This window comes from Archocentrus centrarchus, unplaced genomic scaffold, assembly GCF_007364275.1.
Source record: "Archocentrus centrarchus isolate MPI-CPG fArcCen1 unplaced genomic scaffold, fArcCen1 scaffold_68_ctg1, whole genome shotgun sequence".
Taxonomy (NCBI): Eukaryota; Metazoa; Chordata; class Actinopteri; order Cichliformes; family Cichlidae; genus Archocentrus; species Archocentrus centrarchus.
The window spans coordinates 720534-742547 of record NW_022060284.1 but is presented as its reverse complement, the minus strand read 5'-3'; the positions used below and the strand labels follow the sequence as shown (position 1 = coordinate 742547).

At 43.2% G+C, this 22014-nt stretch overlaps 1 protein-coding gene across 1 annotated transcript in view; it reads left to right on the top strand.

Moving 5' to 3' along the window:
• The window catches only part of prdm6 (PR domain containing 6), a 157896-nt gene that overhangs the window by 12158 nt on the left and 123724 nt on the right, over positions 1-22014 (top strand). Inside the window, exons 2-4 of the mRNA XM_030725678.1 lie at positions 6447-7158; positions 19601-19749; positions 20411-20569. Of these exons, the coding sequence (XP_030581538.1) occupies positions 6456-7158; positions 19601-19749; positions 20411-20569 (1011 nt within the window). The 5' untranslated portion in view covers positions 6447-6455. The remainder of the gene's footprint in view (positions 1-6446; positions 7159-19600; positions 19750-20410; positions 20570-22014) is intronic.

Genomic DNA, 22014 nt, shown 5'->3' with positions numbered 1-22014 from the left:
TTTGTGCAAAAATCTCCTTTTAAATCTAAAAGGAGATGTGTGATGTCAGAGATGTGGCTCCTCAGCGGTGACTGACGGCTTCGTCCTCACATGTAATCATGATGCAGAAACTGGCTGAGGTGCAGCCGGCTTCTTTCATCGTTACAAAAACATCTGAACAACAAACCACACAAGGACATTTTTACTGAAAAACATCTCCACACAATAAGAATCTACAGCTTTGCAGGACCCCAGATTTGAACTACCAACCTCGTGATTCCCTGCTGGCTACTGTCGACCCCGAACTCGTGCTTCAGCCAATCAGACGGCCTGTTGCTGGGCCACATTCCTCTGTGCTGAAAAAGTCGCTTTAAGCCGACAAGAGTTCATTTTCAGACGCTTATGTTTGTGCTTTTGTTCGTTATCAATCCACCAGAGGTCCCGAGGATGACAAATGGGTCCTGTCAGGGCGACGCCAGTCATAACAACACACACACATGCACGCACACATGAACACGCACATACACACACACAGACACACACACACACACACACACACTTACATTTTCAGGCATTTAGCTGATGTTCTTATCCACAGCAGCTTACAATGACTGATGCACACACACGCTGTATGTTTTTTTGTGTGTGTGTGTGTGTGTGTGTGTGTGTGTGCGTGTGTGTGTGTGTGTGTGTGTGTGTGTGTGTGAGAGAGAGAGAGAGAGAGGAACAGACGGGTGGGAGGGTATGGGGTCATGGATAACAAGTCAGACCCAAAACACAATGAGCTCGGCTGTAATCTGTCTTATCTGCACACACAAAAACACACACACACACACACACTGAATGAAAGTGTGAGAGCTGAGTGGAGTGAGCTGGCACAATGACCTGCTGTCAGATCAGAAATAATAATAATTGAAATCATCAGACAGACAAACAGAGTTCTTCATGTGAATGAGGACAAATCAGAGCTGCTCTCCCACAAACACGGATCCAGGGACAGGACTGAGCAGACGCTCAACTCTGAAAACGTGTCTCTCCTGAGAAGCGCCCTCTTGTGGTTACAAATGTGATTGTACATCTACGTAGAGAATCCAGGTCGTAGACATAGCCGCAGACATAGCCTCCTCCTTCAATAAAAGGTTATTAATTCAATGGGGGGGGGGTCATCCTTTTAGCCACTGCCGTGGTTGGTGGCATGTACTACATGTATAATTAAATGAGATTGTTGTGAAATTAAAATGAAAGGATGTCTTCATGAGGTGATGTATTTTTGTTGCTAGGTGGTTGCTAGGAAACCTGATGCATCATAATATATAATGCAGAACTAAAAGTTGTGGATATAAGAAATCAAAATGATATAATGCTTTGATAAGGTTGTGGGTCATTCTAGCCTGTTGATAGGTAGTTGCTAGGTAACAAGATGATGTCATATATGTGGTATAGATAAGAACCTTAAGGTGCCGAAGCTGCACCTGTGTGCCAGGATCAGTTACTCAATTCCTGATTGTGAAGGAGGAGTTTGCAGCCAAAGAAACACACACACACATACACACACACACTTAAACTTACAGAATCATTTAAAGCTACCGACAACAACATTTGAGAAGACGGCGTTCTGCTTTTTACTGTCAAGCCAACTTTATTTATAAAGCACTTCAGGCGCACTCATGAGGCGACTGTTGTGATTTGGTACTATATAAATAAAACTGAACTGAAAAACAGTAAACAGTGACCAAAGTGCTGAACACGGGGACGAAAACTCACCAGAAAAAGAGAATATACAATAAATAGACTAAATAAATTAATTACATGAAATAAAATAAAATAAAATAAATAGTAAAATCAACATCTCAAACTGGGTTGAAGGCCAAGAACAAGAGGTGGGTCTTAAGAGTGGAGAGGTTTTAATGTGTAACGGCAGCAAATCCCACAATCTGGGAGCTCCCACAGCTGAAGTGGAGGTTTCTTCCTCTTAAAGGGAGTTTTTCCTTCCCACTGTCACTGAGTGCTGCTCGTAGAGGCTGGTTTTGACTGTTGGGTTTTCCCTGTAATTATTCTTACCTTATAATATAAAGCACCTTGAGGCGACTGTTTGTTGTAATTTGGTGCTATATAAATAAAATTGAATTTAACTGAATTGAAGTGCAGCAGGTCAGAGGGTTGGGGCGGGGCGGGGGGGGGCATTTAAGGACTTAAAAAAAAAAAGAATTTTAAAATGAACTCTAAATGGAGCAGCTGCTGCAGTGAGGATAAAACAGGAGTGATGAGCTCTCTCAGTGTTGAAAAGATGGAGTCAATTTGAAAGGCATCAGATACAAATACATGCAGTCTGTGATAATGTGTGATTAATTATAATAAATCAGTGAAAAATGTAGATCTGTTGATGTTCACCTTTGCTGTGCAGAATCAGAACATCGCAGAAAGAAATTCCTCCACAAATAATGATGCAGATCCTGCAGGATGCAGTTTATCTGCAGACTGAACCTCCCTTTATATAACAATATCAGCTGGTCCATATTACACAGAGCTGCGCTGCAGATGAGTTTCCCCGTCTGTCTAAATTAGATGGCAGTTATTTGCAGACTTTGGCCAATCTGCCTGAGAGTGGTTGCAGATAGGTTGCCTCTCACCAGGCGACCCCTGTAATCGCCTTGTTATCCAAAGTGGTTCCCCAGAGGTGGAGGACCCTCCACCTACTGCTGACAGTTGGTATCCACATGTGCAAGCTCCAAATAACCAAGTCTCTTTTTTCCATCCTATTTTTACTGTGGTGTGACGGAGTCGTTATCTACACTGTCTCTGCAGAAATTATAATTATTTGTTAATTGAGGAGGATCTCCTGAGCACCCCACACTGCACCCTTGGCTGAACTGCAGCAGTTTGTTTCTGTGGGATTAGTAGGGAGTAGAATGATTGAAGTAACTGAGTATTATGGTCTGTGTACTGTACATGTTTAAGTTTGGGTATTTCAGGGTAACAAAGTCCTTAAAAATATGCAGTTTCAGCAATTATTTTTTCCAGCTGTGGTTTGATAAGGAAAGCTGCAGCGAGTTAGAGGAGAACTGCTTGGTTACCACAGACACAAACCCTCACCAACGATCACCTGCAGCCTTCCTGTGTGGCAAACATGTAGCCAGCGCTGCTTTGATCATATTAGCATTTGTTCACAGCAGGGTTATAATAGTTTTGGATTTTACATTATAGTTTAGTTTTAGTTAGTTTTTACTTTTTTCTCTTATTCAGTTAGTTTTAATTAGTTTTCAGAGTGGTTTTTCTCGTTTTTATTTTTGGTTTCATGCTTAGTTTCAGTTAGTGACTGTTGTGTAATGAAAACTTGACAAAAGATACCGTTTAAAGAAATATATTCAACAACCAGCTGTTCACAAGACAGAAGCACTACATGCTAAATGTGTAATAATTAGGACACATGAACATCAACAGGGAGAAACAAAGAAAAACATGAACTCCCAAACTCAATAACTTCTACAATAAACTCCACAATAAACTTCAGCATCAGTGCAGCAGATTAACAACAGCTACATGTGGTGTTTGACAAAAACAAACTCTTTGAAGGAGTCAAAGCTCAAATCCAGCTGCATCCTGATGTTCTCACCACCTGAAGCTGCTTCTGTTTTGGAGCTAGCTTGGTTAGATGCTGCTAATTAAACTTGCAGGGTCTTTGTACATAACCTACGGAAGTTGCCGACCTCATGTCCACATTTATGCTTGTGTAGCTGGATTGTGTGTGTTAATTACCTTGTGGTCGTGTGCAGGTGTTTTATATGCGGTGCAGGCTGGGACTTCTTTTTTGGTCCTCGCTCTTTGTGCTCAGTTTTTTGTCTGCAAACATATTTGTCCCTGTTATTTTTTCACTTTCTTCATTCCTTCACGTCCATCCTGATAGTTTCAGCAGTCTCCTACCAGGAATCTGCTGACAGTTGTGAGTCCTCATATTGATGCTTTGATTATTATTCCTGATTGTTATTCTCTCACTGATAAAGTAGCCGGAAACGCACAAAGACGCAACAGTTTAGTCACAACGTTCTGGGCTGCGTGGACCCGACAAGTAGTCCCGTTTCTCCAGAGGCGCAGGCCAGGTTACCTGGTAGGATCAGAGCGGTTTCTGTGCTGTGCGCTTCTCAGCTGGACTTTGATGTTGCTGGTTTTTCCTGACTGAGAAATGTTCTGCACATTTTTCATCATCCACAACAAGACTTTCGATTCTGTCGGTGCTCTTGTACTCAAAGAGCCTCCATACGGGACCGCAGCCATTACTCTGTGGACCCAGCGCGGTGAGCGCACGCACATGCGCACTCACACAGTTGTCCTGTGGCGCTCCCAGCTTAAACTCGGAGAGAGGAAAAAATGATTTCATATCATATCTAACCCTAACCCTAACCCACAAGGCTTAAAAAAAAATAGTAAATGAAAGTCAGTTTATCGATAATTTCAGTTAGTTTTAGTTAGTTTTGTAAACTCACAATTCAGTTTTAATTAGTTATCGTTTTTTCCTTTTAATTATAGTTTTTATTTATTTCAGTTAACGACAATGTTTTTTCAATTTCAGTTTTCGTTATTTCGTTCGTTTTCGTTAACTATAATAACCCTGGTTCACAGTGTCAATAAAGAGCATTTGAATGAACTGAACTGAGTCCAGTTTGGAGGAAAGGACCGAAAAGGGGGGGTGGGGTGGGGGTGAGAAATGGAAGAACAGGGCGAAAAGTGGGAGTTTGGAGGAAAGAGACGCGAGAGAGAGAGAGACTATGGAGCTGAGGGAGAGAGAGAGAGGAGGGGAGAGGGTAAGTGAAGGGAAGAGGAGAGAGGCAGAGAGACTCGCGCAGCACTCTCTCCGGTAGTTTTGGCTCCGGAGTCGCGCAGGACGCAGCGAACTGTCCCGGCTCCCCTTGATGGTTTACCGCAGCCCGGAGGAGGGATAAACCTTGCGCCGCTGCCTGGAAATCAGCGGCCCGGAGCCGCAGACATTCTGATCACTGTCAGCCTTCGCTGCTTCACCAACTTTCACCTCATAAAAAGAAAGGAAAACATCCAAAGAAACTCCAAGAAAACCTACCGGAGTCTCTCCGCGTCTCTGCCCGCCGATCGCTGCTTCTGCTGGGACTCAATCAGCACGCCATCCCGCTGAGCTTCTAGGGACTTATCCGGATCATCTGTTCATTTATTCAGATGAAACTTTTCACCACGAGCTGGTTTACACTGTAAACTCCTGGAAAGTGTGAACGTGAGTGTGTCCGTGCGTTTTGTTGCTTTTTATAATGCGTTTTGTGCGCTTTGTGTGCGTAAAATCCGCGCTGAAACAACCCACCCGACACCCAGACCGACACAGCGCAGCAGAGGAAGTTAGTTTATACTCGGGGTTTTATTGGGCTGCCAAGTTTATGTCCCAAACGGAGCGGCTTTATTCGCTGGATGAGAAAATTAATCAGGATTTTTAGAAAGAACGAGGAGGGAAAAAACGGCAGTGACAGAAGTCCGGTTTTTATTTAGAATTTAATTTCAAAGAAGAAAATCTTTTCTCTTTACGTCGTTAAAGTCTTCATATTTCACTGGACCTGTTTCCTCTTTTTAATATTCACCATGAATAATAATAATAATGTCACTTGTGTAGAGTATTTCCTCATTGGAAATCAAGAAATGAGAACAAATCTCCATTTCATCTTTTTCTAAAATCTTTTTTTCAAAAACAAAAGCACACCTGAGAGGATCTGCACCTTTGAATTTAGGCTTCAGGCTGAAACAGTGAACAGCCTCAGCAGGATCATGGAAAACCTCTCAAACCTGAACCTCTCTGTAATTATAAATTTAAATCTTTGCATCTCAGTTTATCTTTATAGCTTTGAAGCCTCAAATATCAAATTCAGATGACTGAAAGCAGCAGGCGGGTTTTCAAAAATATTTATCTGAGGTTTGATGCAGAAAATCGAAACATTTAATATTTTAATATGTAGAAAATCTCAGATGTAGATTTAATGTTATAACTGTCACTTTCAGCTTCATACCTAAAACATTTTAGTGCAGGTTGCACTTTGAAATATTCTAAGTGTCCATCAATGAATTTTAAAAAATCTGCAGGGCAGAAAATAAAAATCATCATCAGGTCGATGTTTAATTCATAAATGTAACACAGCCACATCATCTGGGATGTTTCAGACCGAAGGTAACAAAAAATCAAGGAAACACACTTTGATGTCAGTTTTGGGCTCCGGCTCTGATTTCATGTGAAAACGCAGGAACTTAAGGGACAGGTTGTGTAGTAAAAATGTCACAGATGCCTAATAAAATTTTTAAACATCTCTTAAAAGTGAATTGGACATAAAATTAAACAGCAGTGTGTTCTGAATCAGCCACTTGTTGTACACCTCATGTTGGAAGTGAACAGACCCTCTGCATGTTCTGAGCCTAACCCTCCTGATGATTGATGCCACGCTCCCTCTGATGTTTCCTCTCAGCAGTCAGCCATGCTGAAGCCGGGCGACCCGAGCGGCTCGGCCTTCCTGAAAGTGGACCCGTCCTACCTGCAGCACTGGCAGCAGCTCTTCCCTCAGGCTCAGCTGAAGGCTCCTTTGGCCCCGCCGCTGCCCCCACCTGACCGCCTCTCCATCCCCGTGGACGCCGTGCGCCCATCGCGCCTGCACAGCCACCTCCTGGCTTCCACACACTGCACTTCTTCTTCATCTTCGACATCCTCCTCCTCAGCAGCTTCTTCTTCAGCAGCAGCGGCGGCGGCAGCAGCGGCCCTCACCCCGTCCACCTCCATCTCCATCTCCACCACCACAGGGCTCTCCCAGCTGCCTGTCCCCCAACAGATCGCACTTTTTGGGCAGGCATTGGCCCCAGTGTGTGCTGGACCTGGAGGACCTGGAGGAGGTGGAGGAGGGGGACCAGGAGGAGGAGGAGGAGACCTGGTGGTGGTGGTCCCTCCAGAGAACCCACAGGGGCTCAACGCAGCAGCGGGGCTCCTCCATCAGGCCAAAGAGCAGAGCTGTGGAGGGGTGGGGGTGGGAGTGGTGTCGTCCAGCGTGAAGAGCAGCGGCGAGGAGGGCGGCAAAGGAACCGCGACGAGGTTCAAGCTGACGGCAGAGGAGCTGGACTACTACCTGTACGGACAGCAGAGGATGGAGATCATCCCGCTGAGCAACCACACAGGAGAGCTCAATAACCGTATGTACACACACACACACACACACACACACACACACACTCCTGTAATCTTCAGATCTGTGGTGCTCGGCAGTGACCTTTGACCTCGTGGTGGAGTCAGTGTGTTTTACCTGTGAAGTGTTTGGAATCACACTGTTTCTGTGGGGCTTCATTTGATGCAGCTGTTTTAATCGTATTGCTTCTAATAAAAATACATATTTGTAACAGAGCATATTTATATGTATAATCACCGAGTACTACGTTTTTATTTTAGAAAATACTGTTTTTATCATTTCTCTAGAATATTTATTATTTATGCAGCAATTGGTGATTGACTTGACTGTGTTTTAAAAAGTTACAATTAATCTTTGAAATTATTTTATTTAATCTTAAAGACAAATTAATGTTTTTATTTTTTGACACAATATTTTTATCTTTTGTTTCACTGCATTTCTTCTAAAATACACACGAGTTTGACACGTTGCCTGCTTTCATTCACACCTAATGTTGTAAATAAACATAACATTATAAATTATTAAAACGTATTTATTTAAATCACCTCCAAGTTAAACATTAAGTTCATGATCAAATCTAAAGATATGGTCTAATGTAATATTTCATTTCACTGACAGCAGTTTTACCTGCAGATGTTACAGTTGGTTTGACAGCTGCTGTGCTGGGCAGTAGGAGCTGGAAGAGGAGGAGGGTCGTTGGGTGGAGGGTCAGAGGTCAAAGGTCAGCAGCCTGGCCTGGGATCAGGCTCTCAGACAGCAGCAGGATTCCCGCAGCTCACAGTTAATATTAACTAGATTCCATTTGAAGCTTATATTCAGATACAGACGGCCTCTTTTCTCTGCACCTGTCGGCCTTCACGCTCCATTTAAGTGTGTTTTTTTTTTATTACCGATTATATTTCTAATAAATTTTATTAAACAGAAACATTTAGATTTTTTTTCTTAGTCTCATTTAAATTTTGCGGTCTTTGACGCTATTCTGATTTTCCTAAAGAGAAAATCTGAATCCGCATTAAAAACATTTCTCGCTCTCGCTGCGCTCCCGTGTCGATGAGAGCTGCGACTCAGCGCGCACATGCACGCGGATATCGACGAGGCGCTGCGGTGCGTAAAAGGCGCACGAATGCGGTGGTTAAAACCGCGTCAGTCCGGCCCACAGGCGCGTCTCCTCTCTGCTGTCGGACACGGACACACACACACACACACACACACACACACACACACACACACACACACACACACACACACACACACCGCGCTCTGTCTGTGCACGCGGACATCAGTGGGAAGTTTGACATGTTTCTGTAACGCTGCTTCTTCTCATTTCATTTATATTCATGTTTGTGATGGAGAATAATGGAGAATATAATAAAACTTTGGCAGATTTATTTAAACATAATTTCGGATTATCAAATTGGATTATTTCTCATTAGCTGAGCATTACAGTTTATTTATTATAGTAATTTAATGATGCACGCACCCGATTGTTATTAATTTATTATCGCGCAGAATATCTTTTAACGTCCTCACGACATTTATAATATTTATGGAGAAATTTGTCGCTCTCTGCTTTTCATAAAAACACTTGTAACAGAAACACGAGTTTAGGGTCGCTGCTCTCAGTGCAGACTTTATTATTATTTAGATCATCGACCGGTTTGGTTTATAATATTTCGTGTTTCGGATCTTTAAGCGACTTTAGTTTTTTAAACGTCAGGTTTTGCGGCGGAATAATGAGAACTTTAACATGTTTATAGTATTTCTGTTTGAAACGTTAAACTTGAGTCGCTCCGCCGCCGCCGCCGCCGCTCTCAGTCTGTGGGAACCATCCGGTAATCCGGCGCTTCGGTGCCGTAACCTCTGCATTCATCTGCGCTGCTTCTGCTTTTAGGCGTCACGGCAGCGATCCTAAACAGCGCTCAGATTAGGTGTGTGTGTGTGTGTGTGTGTGTGTGTGTGTGTGTATTCCGCGGTGATAAAACGGACCATCAGCAGTAATCTGAGTCGATACGCGCCGGCAGGGCCGATGAGGGATGGAGGGACAAGCAGGAATTAATTGCCGTATATAGTTTTGTGTTTGTGGAGGAGAGAGAGAGGGGAGGGGGGGATCGATCCGCCGGCCTACCGGCCCGCTATTTATCATCCCAACACCGCCGTACTGAGGTCTCTGGGGTGTGTGTGTGTGCGTGTGTGTGGAGTGGGGGTGTAGATAAAGCAGTCACACACGCACTCCTTCATGTATCACTGTCCGACCTCCATTATTAATTACATCAATAATAATAATAATAATAATAATAATAATAATAATAATAATAATAATAATAATAATAATTATTATTATTATTATTATAATTATTATTATTATTATTCACAGAGTTTCAGCAGAAAAATATATTTGTTTTTATGTTTTATTTTAATTTATGAGCAGTAACTGCTGCATGCTGTTTTCTGAATAAAACAACAGCAAATAAACGAATAAAAAATTTTCACGTGTGGATTTTAAAGATTTTAAGTTGGGTTTTTAGTTTTTTGGCTAATAATAAAATAAAGGAATGTACAAAATAAAGGTAAGTTATTATTGACATGTTTACCTGCAGTCGAGTTTCAGAAAGCTGATCCCTACTTTTTCATTTGTTTTTTAAGAGAAAAATGTACGAACATCCAACATCTGCGGTTGTGGGATCATCTCCTCATGAGCCCATCTCTCAGCCCTTCTGTTAAAGGATAACGAGGAAGCCGCTGTGACATCATCAGAGCTCGTTTCTAAGACTTAATGAATAAAAAGATATCCAGAGGTTTCTCAGACAGAGTCAGACTTTTAGCTTCATAGAGAACAGGTCTGAAATTATTCATAGAATCATAACTATCATTAGATCCATAAATGAGCTCCAAATACAGATAAAAACAGACTTTCCCTCATGCTGGTGGCTTCGTGTGGTTCATGACCTAAATGTACTATTTTAATACTCTCAGAATCAAAACTCATTTCAGCCTCTAACATGTTTTATTTAGTTTGAAAGAATTCAGTATTTCCACTTTAAGCTCATCTGGTTTCAGACGGAAAAACCAAAGCAAACATGAATTCTTGTGTTCAATAAATTTATACATAAATTTGAGGTTTTATATGTGTGGCTGGAAGTTATCAGCCAGCTGGGATGCATCCTGCTTTGATAAGAAGCACAGATCAGTTCATAGCAGCTGGTGGTTTCACAGTAACTTAATAAGAGCTGAACACACACAGACTCTGATGGTCTGTTGTTGGTTTCAGCCTCGGTCGGCTTTAACGTACAGACGTCAGTGAGTGACAGATATTAAACAGATGTCACGTGATCATCGCTGATAACTGTCTGTGAATGTTCCTGTTTGCAAACACGAGGAGCACGCGGGGCCTCGTGGATGTGCCGCGCACTGCCTGAAAAATCACGTTCTGAAGGCAGCGCTGCGGAGGCTGCCTGCATCACGTCTGATCCGGTTACATTTATGCTCCAGAAAAGTTCCAGGCAGGAGTCGGAATCAGGGATTTTAGGGATGGTTTTCATTAAGGACTGAAAATCTAAACATGTCCGGCTTTGTTGACATGCTTAATATTAATACCATGATAATATTTTATGTGTTTCTCCTACAAAACACACCATATTACTGAGCAGAAAGACCTCACAGCAGAGTTGGCTGATTAGGATCAATCGCAGAAATAAAGAGGGCTGAAAGATTTGAACCAGACGGGTCTCAGAACAGCGTTTAAATAGTTTCATATCCTGCCATCCCTGTAATTCGAGTGAAGAAACATAAATAACTGCATTTATGAAATTTACAGTTATAATACTCAGGTCTGCTCTGTTTAATATATATGAGGGGAAAATGTAGACCTCCCAAACTGAAGAAGAGGATTTAAATTTAAATGACATCGTGAATCTGTGATATGCAAGAAAATGTTTTTGATTTTGATGGCTGTGTCATTTTTAAACAGCAGAGCCAGGTGGAGTTTTTAGACCTGGCTGGGTTAATAGCTCAAAGATGGAGGGACACATTCAGGAATGTTGTGTCATTATTGTTTCCACTTTATCCGTTTATAAAGCTCACGCTCAGAGAAATGCTGACTTTAGGTCTGAATTTGCCACAGATGTTTTATTTTATTTACGTCCGAACATGTTTAACATGTATGAAAATCACATTTTTCCTAATTAAATCCTTTCAGTCGGAGACATCTCCGCCCAAAGGCCCTGATAGAAAGCTGGAAGTATTTCACTGTAATCATTCCAGGATTATTTTAGCTGCTGCTAACAGGAAGCACTTTGTTTCTTTAAAAATGTAAATGTTGTTACAGACTATTCATATTTAAGCTTTTTATTCAATAACAGACACACACAAAAAAAAGCCTCAGCAGCATTTTTCTTTATTGTTACGTTTCCTCCTCTGTGAGCGCCGCCTCCTCTCAGCAACACCGTTATCACTGCTGACTACCCCGAACCATAGCAACAGCCGTCTCAGAGAGGATTTTATTCATATGTTCTTATTAACGCAGTTTAATGCAGTGGGAAAAAAACATTTTAATAAATTCACATAAATGAAAACCTCTTGTTTCATCATCTTAAATGAAAATAATAATAATAAAAACAATAATATAATAAACATTAAAAAGCTGACTGTCTACTGTTTACTTCATGTTAGTGAGATGTGTTCTTAAAAAGCCGCATTTCTGTTATTGTGAAGAAGCAGCAGTTTGTTTGTTTGTTTGTTTGTTTTAAGGTTAACTGCTAAACACTCTCAGGCATATTTTACCATTTAGGCGACTTCATGTAAAATCATTTTGTTGCCACCTCCTCGTGTGTGAGCTCAGAGCTCTCTGTAGTGAGACGGACGGTCGTGCACTCGGTACAGTTTGGTGGAAACTCAGCAGTCCACCTTTGTGACCCAAACACTTCTGGCTTAAATAACTACATGGTGGTGGCCACAGTGCTCATGTCACGGCGGCTGCATGTTGTCTGCTCACTGAGTGAATGAATGTAATGTATGCATGTCTTCCTAATGGCAGCGAGCCTTTGTTTTCAGAAGGTGTTTCACAGTGAGGATTTGACAGGAAGTCTAATATGTACATTACACTTTGATTTCAGGGATTAAAGCTGCACCATCTAATTTATGGCCACTAGGAGGCAGAAGGATTTTCCACAAACTTGCTTTTGTGCACATGTAGCAGCAGATGTGAGACAACCTGGATTTATTTTTGTGTCCAGTTAATATTTACAGTCTCAGTTCGTTCGCCACAAAATCCTGAGAAAACATCCGGCTCTGTGAAGATAACTGGCAGCTAAAAAATGAAACCTGTGCAGGTTTGTTCACTTGGTTTTAGTGAAGTAAGAAGTAGAAGCTGCACTGTGTGCTCTCTGCTCAGCTCACAGCTGAAACAGATGCTGCCATTAACATCCATATTTCTCATCAAAATGTGATGAGTCCCTGAAGCTGTGATAATGGCAGAGAGAGAGGAAATGACTCCACCTGTTATTGTTGCAGTTATGGCTGCAGATCAGGGTGGCAACCTTAAACAGGCATGTTACTAACATGTTAATGAAGCAGATTAATAACTCAGCACTGACTTTAAAGAGATAATAAAGAGATAAGAGATATCCAAACCAAACACAGTTCATAAAGCAGCAGCAGAAGAAGAAGTGCCTGCAGCCATTTTCACTGGAAGGAGCTCGGAGATCAGAGGTGGAGCTGTCTAAACACTGGCGATGGATGCAACAGAATACTGAGGTTGAATGATGGGCAGCAATGAGAGCATGCCATAACAAGTTCACAGCCAGTTCATCAGTCTGGGAGAGAGGAAGAGGAGAAAGCTTCACCAACAGAAAGATACACATGTACAGATTTAACTTGGCTCCTGTAGGCAGTGAATTACCAGCAGAAGTCTTAGCAGTAAAATTTATACAGCGTGTTTTAAAGGGGGCATTTATTCTTGGACTTTATTAGAGTAGCTGAGCAATTTAAATAAACCTTCTTCATCTGGACCCAGATTATCATCTGACATCTGTCAACATAACAGTTTTAGCTCCCTCCATTTCTAGCTAGCTGTCTTCTGACTGGCTCACTCTCATAAACAAAAGGTTTGAGCAGCAGGTGGGCGGGGCTTTAGTGTCTGAGATGACCATATTAGGGATATCTCTATGACATTATACAGAGCTCAAACTGAGGGTTCAGAGCAGTGTAACGCTTTTGGCCTGCTGGGGTACTCGTGTGTGTGTGTGTGTGTGTGTGTGTGTGTGTGTGTGTGTGTGTGTGTGTGTGTGTGTGTGTGTGTGTGTGTGTGTGTGTGTGTGTGTGAACCACATTTACCTCCAGTAACTTGCAGGAATCATTTCCTGTGTGACTGTGTCAGTGTGTCTGTGGCCATTTGCTCCTGCAGGTCCTCCAAAGCAGCTCAGTCAGGCTGAGGTCTGCAGCACCTTCATCCTCCTGTTTGTCAGCCTGTTCGATATCTTTGTCCTGCTGCACGGCCTAGTTTGGACTCAGCGTTAGCTCTCAGACACTCACGTTTGACTCTAGAGTAGTTTGGTGTGCAGAAGAGCTCATTCAGTGACTGCGAGGTCAAAGAGTCTGGCCTGATGTTTGGTATGTGGTGTTAGAGCTGCTGTGTTTGGTCTTCTCCACCATTGTTCCACCGTGTTCACCAGAAACAAATACGTTTCTTTAAATATTTTACGTATCATTAGATTTATACATAAACTTATATGAACATGTTGATTTTTTTTAGTCAAGGATAAACAGTTGCTTATATACTTAGATTTAAAACTATCTGTTAACTAACATCGATTTATTAATAACACATTGATTTATTATTATTAGTTATTTGTTTTTTTTATTTATTTTTTTTTCCCTGCCATCTGGGTAGAAAGCCCAGCGCCCTCACTTTCACTGGTCAGCATGTAAACACATGGCAGCAGTGTGTCGGCTCTCTGACGGGTTCATTGATACACTGGCTCATAGCTGCTGTTGGTGTTTGTTTAATCTCTGTTTACTCTGCAGAGTTTGAGCTGGGATTAAACTTGTATGTGAGCTTATGAGTAATAAGTAAATATGCTTTGCATGTGTTCCTTCAGAGCAGACACAGAAGGTCCAGTGATGTAATGTGCTTTGATAGAGTCCATGTGCTTCAAATAGAAACAACGTAGCAAACACATTTATTTCTTAGTGTTACAGTTTGATATATTTGTGGAACAGACAAATAAAGATAAAGGACAGAAATAGAAAAGTACTCTGTCAACATTACTCTCATTCGACAGCAGTGTGATGGTAAAAATAACATGCGGGCCTATTTAATGTTCATTGTGCTGGTTCTGTTACGCTGAAACCACACACACTTCAAACCTCTGAAGGGTCCTCTCGTCTGTTTAAAGTGGAACACCACAATCTTGAGAACCGGTGGGTTCGTCCTCAGATCGGGATGGTCACAGGCCCCCATCAGAAAGTCTTCGTGTTTCAGGCAGCGAGGCAGGTGTCGCCCCAACATTGGTCGCCAGGTATTTTTAGGTTTCAAGTATACATGTCTATCTCGGCCAGTTTTAGGAGAGTGCGCTTTAGCTGCATTTGTGTAACCCACAGGCCCGGTTCAGGTTCAGCACTCAGGCTCAGGCCACTGCAAGTAGATTTATTTCTTCGAGGGGTCTGGGTTTGGTGATTATCGAGCCATATCTTTTGCTTGTTTATAGCAATCAGTGACCTCCAGCTCTGAAAAATGAAGCTTAAAAACAGGCAAATTTACAGCAGAAATAAACATGTTTACAGCTGGGGACAAAAAACATGGACAGAGGGAGGGATGGATGGAGGGACAGATGAAGGGATGAACGGAGGGATGGAGGGACAGATGAAGGGATGGATGGAGGGACAGATGATGGGATGGATGGAGGGACAGATTAAGGGATGGATGGAGGGATGGAGGGACAGATGAAGGGATGGATGGAGGGATGGAGGGACAGATGAAGGGATGGATGGAGGGATGGAGGGACAGATGAAGGGAGGGATGGAGGGACAGATGATGGGATGGATGGAGGGACAGATTAAGGGATGGATGGAGGGATGTAGGGACAGATGAAGGGATGGATGGAGGGATGGAGGGACAGATGGATGGAGGGATGGAGGGACAGATGAAGGGAGGGATGGAGGGACAGATGAAGGGATGGATGGAGGGATGGAGGGACAGATGGATGGAGGGATCGAGGGACAGATGGATAGAGGGATGGAGGGACAGATGAAGGGATGGATGGAGGGATGGAGGGACAGATGAAGGGATGGATGGAGGGATGGAGGGACAGATGAAGGGAGGGATGGAGGGACAGATGATGGGATGGATGGAGGGACAGATTAAGGGATGGATGGAGGGATGGAGGGACAGATTAAGGGATGGATGGAGGGACAGATGAAGGAAGAGATGGAGGGACAGATGAAGGGATGGATGGAGGGATGGAGGGACAGATGGATGGAGGGACAGATGAAGGGAGGGATGGAGGGACAGATGAAGGGATGGATGGAGGGATGGAGGGACAGATGAAGGGAGGGATGGAGGGACAGATGAAGGGATGGATGGAGGGATGGAGGGACAGATGGATAGAGGGATGGAGGGACAGATGAAGGGATGGAGGAGGGATGGAGGGACAGGATGAAGGGATGGATGGAGGGACAGATGAAGGGATGGATGGAGGGATGGAGGGACAGATGAAGGGATGGATGGAGGGACAGGTGATGGGTGGATGGAGGGATGGAGGGACAGATGGATAGAGGGATGGAGGGACAGATGAAGGGATGGATGGAGGGATGGAGGGACAGATGGATAGAGGGATGGAGGGACAGATGAAGGGATGGATGGAGGGATGGAGGGACAGATGAAGGGAGGGATGGAGGGACAGATGAAGGGATGGATGGAGGGATGGAGGGACAGATGAAGGGATGGATGGAGGGACAGATGATGGGTGGATGGAGGGACAGATGAAGGGATGGATGGAGGGATGGAGGGACAGATGAAGGGAGAGATGGAGGGACAGATAAAGGGATGGATGGAGGGATGGAGGGACAGATGGATGGAGGGACAGATGAAGGGATGGATGGAGGGATGGAGGGACAGATGAAGGGATGGATGGAGGGACAGATGATGGGTGGATGGAGGGATGGAGGGACAGATGAAGGGATGGATGGAGGGACAGATGATGGGTGGATGGACTTGTATGTCCCGTGCAGTCTGTGGCTGCAGCTTGCTGTTAACACTCTGCCCTTTCGTCTGAATAAGGTTCCTTTTAGACCCCCAGAAAACACCAAGAAGGCGGCAAAAATGTAAAAAAAGAAAATGGAGGTTCAAACTGTGAGTCCAGAAACGAGTGGTGACCTTTTATTGTCACTGGTGTTTAAAGTTCAGGACATTTAAAAGAGTTTGAGTCTTGCTGCATCTGTACTCATTTTTTCTCCTAATTTGGGTAAACTTGCTCACATTTGTGTGTCCTTTTGGCACTTTTTTCTCTTTGATTCAAGATCATTTTTGTTTGTGTTTTGCATCTTTGTGGTTCCAGGTGAAGACCAGGCCCCTCCCAACCCTGTGCATCTGGGCTTTTTGGACCTTCCTGATTTCTTTTTACCCAGAAAAAAGTCAAGATGCATTAATTTTCTTCTTTAAATCATATGTCTTCTTAGTGCCCAGTATTTCTGTGATGAAGACATGCAGCATGTCCAAACATTAGCTGCTGCACCTTATTAAAAGCCCTCATTTTTCCATGTGCTCTAGATTGAATCTTTCTTTCCCCGCTTCAGTTATTCTGTTTGTCGAGGCTCCGCTTTGAGCTTTTGTTGGCTCGTGTGTCGGACTCCTACACACACATATGTATTTACTTAGTTATTTCTTTTGTTTTCTTTGGTCTGTTTGTTTACCCACATGAATGAAGCAGTCATGAGAGGAAATATCTTAAGTGGCTGCTCTGTGGTGATTCTTGCTGTCGCAGACTTTACTTTTACCCCTGAGCTGAAGTAAAAGTGACGTTTTTATTTTATCTTGCTTTAATAAGTCAAAGATCTCGGAGAATTCAGCCTGGAGAATTTTTCCCATTTACTCGACCGTGACCCCGAGTTATATTTTTTGCTTTATAAATTACCATAATGCGGTTTAATTAACTTCCATCCATCATGGTGTAAAAGCAGCCGTCAGTCGATCAAATGACGGATATTTAATTTTGGGAAAGACAGAAGAAAAACAACATTAACATCCTGTTCCTCTCAGCCACTCTGCTCTGTGGGAGTTTTCAGTGCAGATAATAATCTCTCATTATGTTGCTACAGTCAATTAACATCCATTACTGTCAGACTGCATCTCTGAGTAAATGTTGACACTCGCTAACTCCCAGCAATACGCTGCTCGCCACATTTAACCTGGAACAACACAGAGGAGGACTTTTCCCTCATTTGGACTTCATCAGGGTTCCTGCTTTTTATTCCTCTTTGCCTTTTTCATCAGTTTCAGTTTTTCACTCCTTCTGAAGGATTGGAGAGATTTAATCATTCCAACTTCAGCTTTGACTTTGAATCAGTGTTAATTTTGACAGCAAACTTTGATTTAGTTTTAGTCATAATTTAGTCATCTAAATAGTTTTAGTTTTAGTCGACTAATTATGGTAAGAATATAGTCGACTAAATCTACAGTGGATTTAGTCGACTAAAATATAAAGGGTGTAAAATGTAAATGCTTTTTCTTCAGTTCCCTTGAATTAGTCATTATACACACTTACACAAAATTAAACATTTATTCAAAGTTATGGAATATTATTAATAATATTAACATTAGTGTTTCACCTGCTTCCCACACACCTGCTCATTAACACCACCTTACTGAGATAATCGGAGCGTTTTACAGCAGGACGCTCTGACAGGTACAGGGCAGTGTTCAGGACTAAGATTATAAAGGCTAATCCACCGCAGTGTGGAGATTTTCTCTGAACACAAACTGGGAAAAACACTTTACCCTGCATGACATTAACATGCTGACCTTTGCATGGAGATCTGGGTGACTGTGTTTTTACCCGAGATAGTCGCCCCACATGGTTTACACATCGTTTTGTTTGTCACAGTCAAAGGACAAATGTGTCCAAACATCGGCTCTTCTCTTTCTCCCTGCTGACATTGGTTACATCACTTAGTTCTATCGGAAGGAACGACCAATCACAGGCTAGTTTGGTCTTCCCGGGTTTAGAGCAAATTTGTGCAACTGTGGGTTTGATTGTATGTTTTCCTAACTTGTCCCGCCCTGTCACAAAATTAAATCAGTTCTGATTGGATTTCGTCCCCGCCAAACATTTTCGTCTCTTTTCATTCGTCGACGAAAGTGTCAATTAATTTCATCATCGTTTTTATCCTTTTAGGTAGTTTTTATTTAGTTATCGTCTCGTTATCGTCATGAAAAAAAGCTTTGTCGACAAAAACTATGACAAAAATATTTCGTCAATGAAATTAACGCTGATTTGAAAAAACTGCAAGAAAGTATCAGAACTCTCCATCTGGCATCTTTCTTTACAGTGACATGAAGATCCAGGTTAGATTCAGTCACACAGTTACTCATCCATCTTCTTCCACTTACATCCTTTTCAGGGTCAGGGCGGCTGAAAAGGATGTCTCACCCCATTATAGGGTGAGACCTGTGGGTACACCTGTGCAGGTCTCACACAGAGAGACAGACATTCACACCTGTGGGCAGTTTAGAGTCACCAGGGAACCTAAACCCACTAATTGCATGTCTTTGGGAGGAACCCGGAGAACCAAGAGAACATGCAAGAATTACACAGGGAGGCCAGACGGTGGATTCGAATCCAGGACCTTCTTTCTGGGAGGCAGCCGTGCTAACCACTGCACCCCCGTGCTGCACTTATATCATAATGAACTGTAATTTGAGGGTTTGGTGCTTTTGAAGCAGTTGGTAATTAATAAAAAATAAATCCATCAATTATCAGTGTAACTGTTTATCAACCACATTTAAACTTCATAAAACTTCATTAAAAAAAGAGGAATTTGTTTGGATCAAAGGATTTCTGCATAAACTGTGCACACAGGTGAAATGGATTCATGTACTACTCATTAAATCAGAAGGTTCACCTGTAAACATTTGAATGTGAAAACCAAAGGTCAAAATAATGACCTGAAGTTTGAAAAAAGGTTTTGTAACAACATAAATAATGAGAGGAAGAGGAGGAACATTTAGTGGCAAAAGCAGCATGTTCTTGGTGTTCTTGTTAAACGTCTGAGAACATAAATCGTTATGCGGTTTCATAAATGTGTTGATGTCAACATGAAGACAAATAAATCAAAGTGCACATGTGCAAACACCAGCCTGGACTAGAGAACAAAGTTAAAGCCTGAACAAAGCCGACTGATTTGAACCGGCTGCGTTTCTGTGTGCCGGTCTTTAAAAGTCTCTCTTCTCTCTCCAGGCTGTGACATGTGTGCAGACAACAGGAACGGTGAGTGTCCGATGCACGGACCTCTTCACTCTCTGCGCCGGCTCGTCGGCACCAGCAGCACGGCAGCGCCCGTCACACTTCCGGACATCCCTGATTGGCTGAGAGATCTGCCCAGAGAGGTGATGTAATATTACAGAACGAGACGTTGCACAGCGTTTGCTCGTTTTGTTTTAATAACCTCCAGCTACAAAAAGTTTGGTTCCTCCTTTCCTCTCTGACTGCTTCATCTGTTGCCTGCAGAGCTACAGTTAACAGTACACATATAAATGTGCCCTGCTGTACACCCCTTTAATATCTTTGGCCTGAGCACACACAGGCCTTTATTTCCATCACTACCCTTCCATTGTTACCTTCCTTTGCCCTCTGCATTCATCACTGCTGCCTCTGCTGTTCATCTGGGTGAAGTCCGCTTCCTTCCAGGCGTGCAGTTGGGCCCAGCTTGAGGGATGCTCCTTTTTTATTGGCCACACATGTCTGTCACAATGAGTGGCCCCAAACAGGTGTGGGTCATTTTGGAGCTGAGCTGCAGTGTCAGTGGTGGAAAGTACACATTAACAAATGAAGACAGTAATTATTCAGTGCAGAAATTATTACATAAAACCATAAAAATACTGTTAAATGAATCCTTCCACTGCGTGTCAGATAACTGAGCTGCAGTGAGACCATCAAATATCACAGCTACAGTGTGTACACACACACACACACACACACACTCGCTCCCTCGCTTTGTTCTCCTCCCTGGTGTCATGTTGTGTTGACCTCTGTGTGTTGTGTGTGCAGGTGTGTCTGTGCACCAGCACCGTTCCCGGGCTGGGTTATGGGATCTGCGCAGCTCAGAGGATCCCTCAGGGAACCTGGATCGGCCCGTTTCAAGGAGTCCCCCTGATGCTGGACAAAGTGCAGTCTGGAGCGGTCAGGAACACCCGACACCTGTGGGAGGTAAGGAGGAGAGAGCTTGATGTGTGTATTTGTGCACTACTGGCCTCAAACTCTGGAGCACAGGAATCAGAACCCATACGAGGACGATGAAAGATGCCTTTGTGCACAGGTGAATTATCTTTATGCTTTTCATTTTGACTAGTAAAGACACATTTTGAAATGTATTGCATATAATTTGAGCTCAGACTGACCTTGTCAGGGTTGGTTGTGACCTTCAGTTTTGGCACTGACACAACTTTTCACCTGCGTGCATGTTTTTTATCCAGGTGTTAATGTAGCGTTTCTACAGGTGCTTAGACCCTCAGTGCAGCGAGGACAGTGACTCACCTGTTCCTCTTTCACCATCTTTAAGAATCAGTTAACATTAATATTCTCTGACTGTGAAATACAGCAACTGTACTATCAGCCTGCAGGACAGACGGCCGAGCAGTGCGTGCAGCGGACACTTGAGGGAAAAGCGAGCCAGCTAGATGCTGGAGAAACTCTTAGTCTAGGAATATACTCACGTATGACATGCATGTGGAAATGTGTGGAAACTATAGATTTCTTCCTGATGGAGCCTCATGTTCCTCCTCTGTAACTTGGACCCAAGCATATTTGTACACGCAGACATCATCACACGATGAGAGGGACCTAAAGGGCTGAATGACAACATGCAGCCCAGAAAACAGCATCTGTTTACATCTGGTGCTGCTGGTCTGAAGTGAGGGAACGAGCAGCATGGTTCAAATGTTAAACCTGCTCCATCCGCTCACCTCAGCCTCCAGGATCAGTCTGCATCACTGACATGAATTATGTGAGGCTAAAACAGTGAGTGAAGTTTTTAAATGGCAGCCAGCCTGTGAGTTTGTGTTCAGTTGTGCGTCAGTGTTTTTCAGTGTGTGTGCTTGTGGTCAGCGTCACATCACCTCTCAGTCCATTGATCAGAGCAGATTGTATTTACATACAGTGGCAGGAGAAAGTCAATGTGGCAGTTATAAACAGCTGCATTAGCATTAGAGGGGGGGTGGGGGGACCGCGGCATGCTGGGAGACAGAGAGATAGATGAGTCCCGTGTGGCCGAGCTGCTAAAGGTCAGTCAGACGTCGGTTGGCCGAACATCAGTCTCTCTGCTGTTGACCACAGTAGGACAGGACGCTGAGGAGGAGGCGGCGAGGGGAGAGGGGCTGTGGGTTGTGGTGGTGGGAGGATCACAGTTCAGAGGTCAGGGGGCAGAGGAGACATAAGCCAAGTCCAGCAGGGTTTTGCTTGACAAAGAGAGCTGAGGATTAAACTGACGACATGTTCTTGTTTTTCATGGTAATTCCTGCTGAACTCGACACGAAGCTGCAGCTGTTAAACTGGGAGCATATATTTATGACCACTAGAACGTCACCCAGTCTGTGGGCTCGTCATTGCATGTTTGTGATATAATAAAAGTTTCTTGTTTCATGATATCAGCCTCA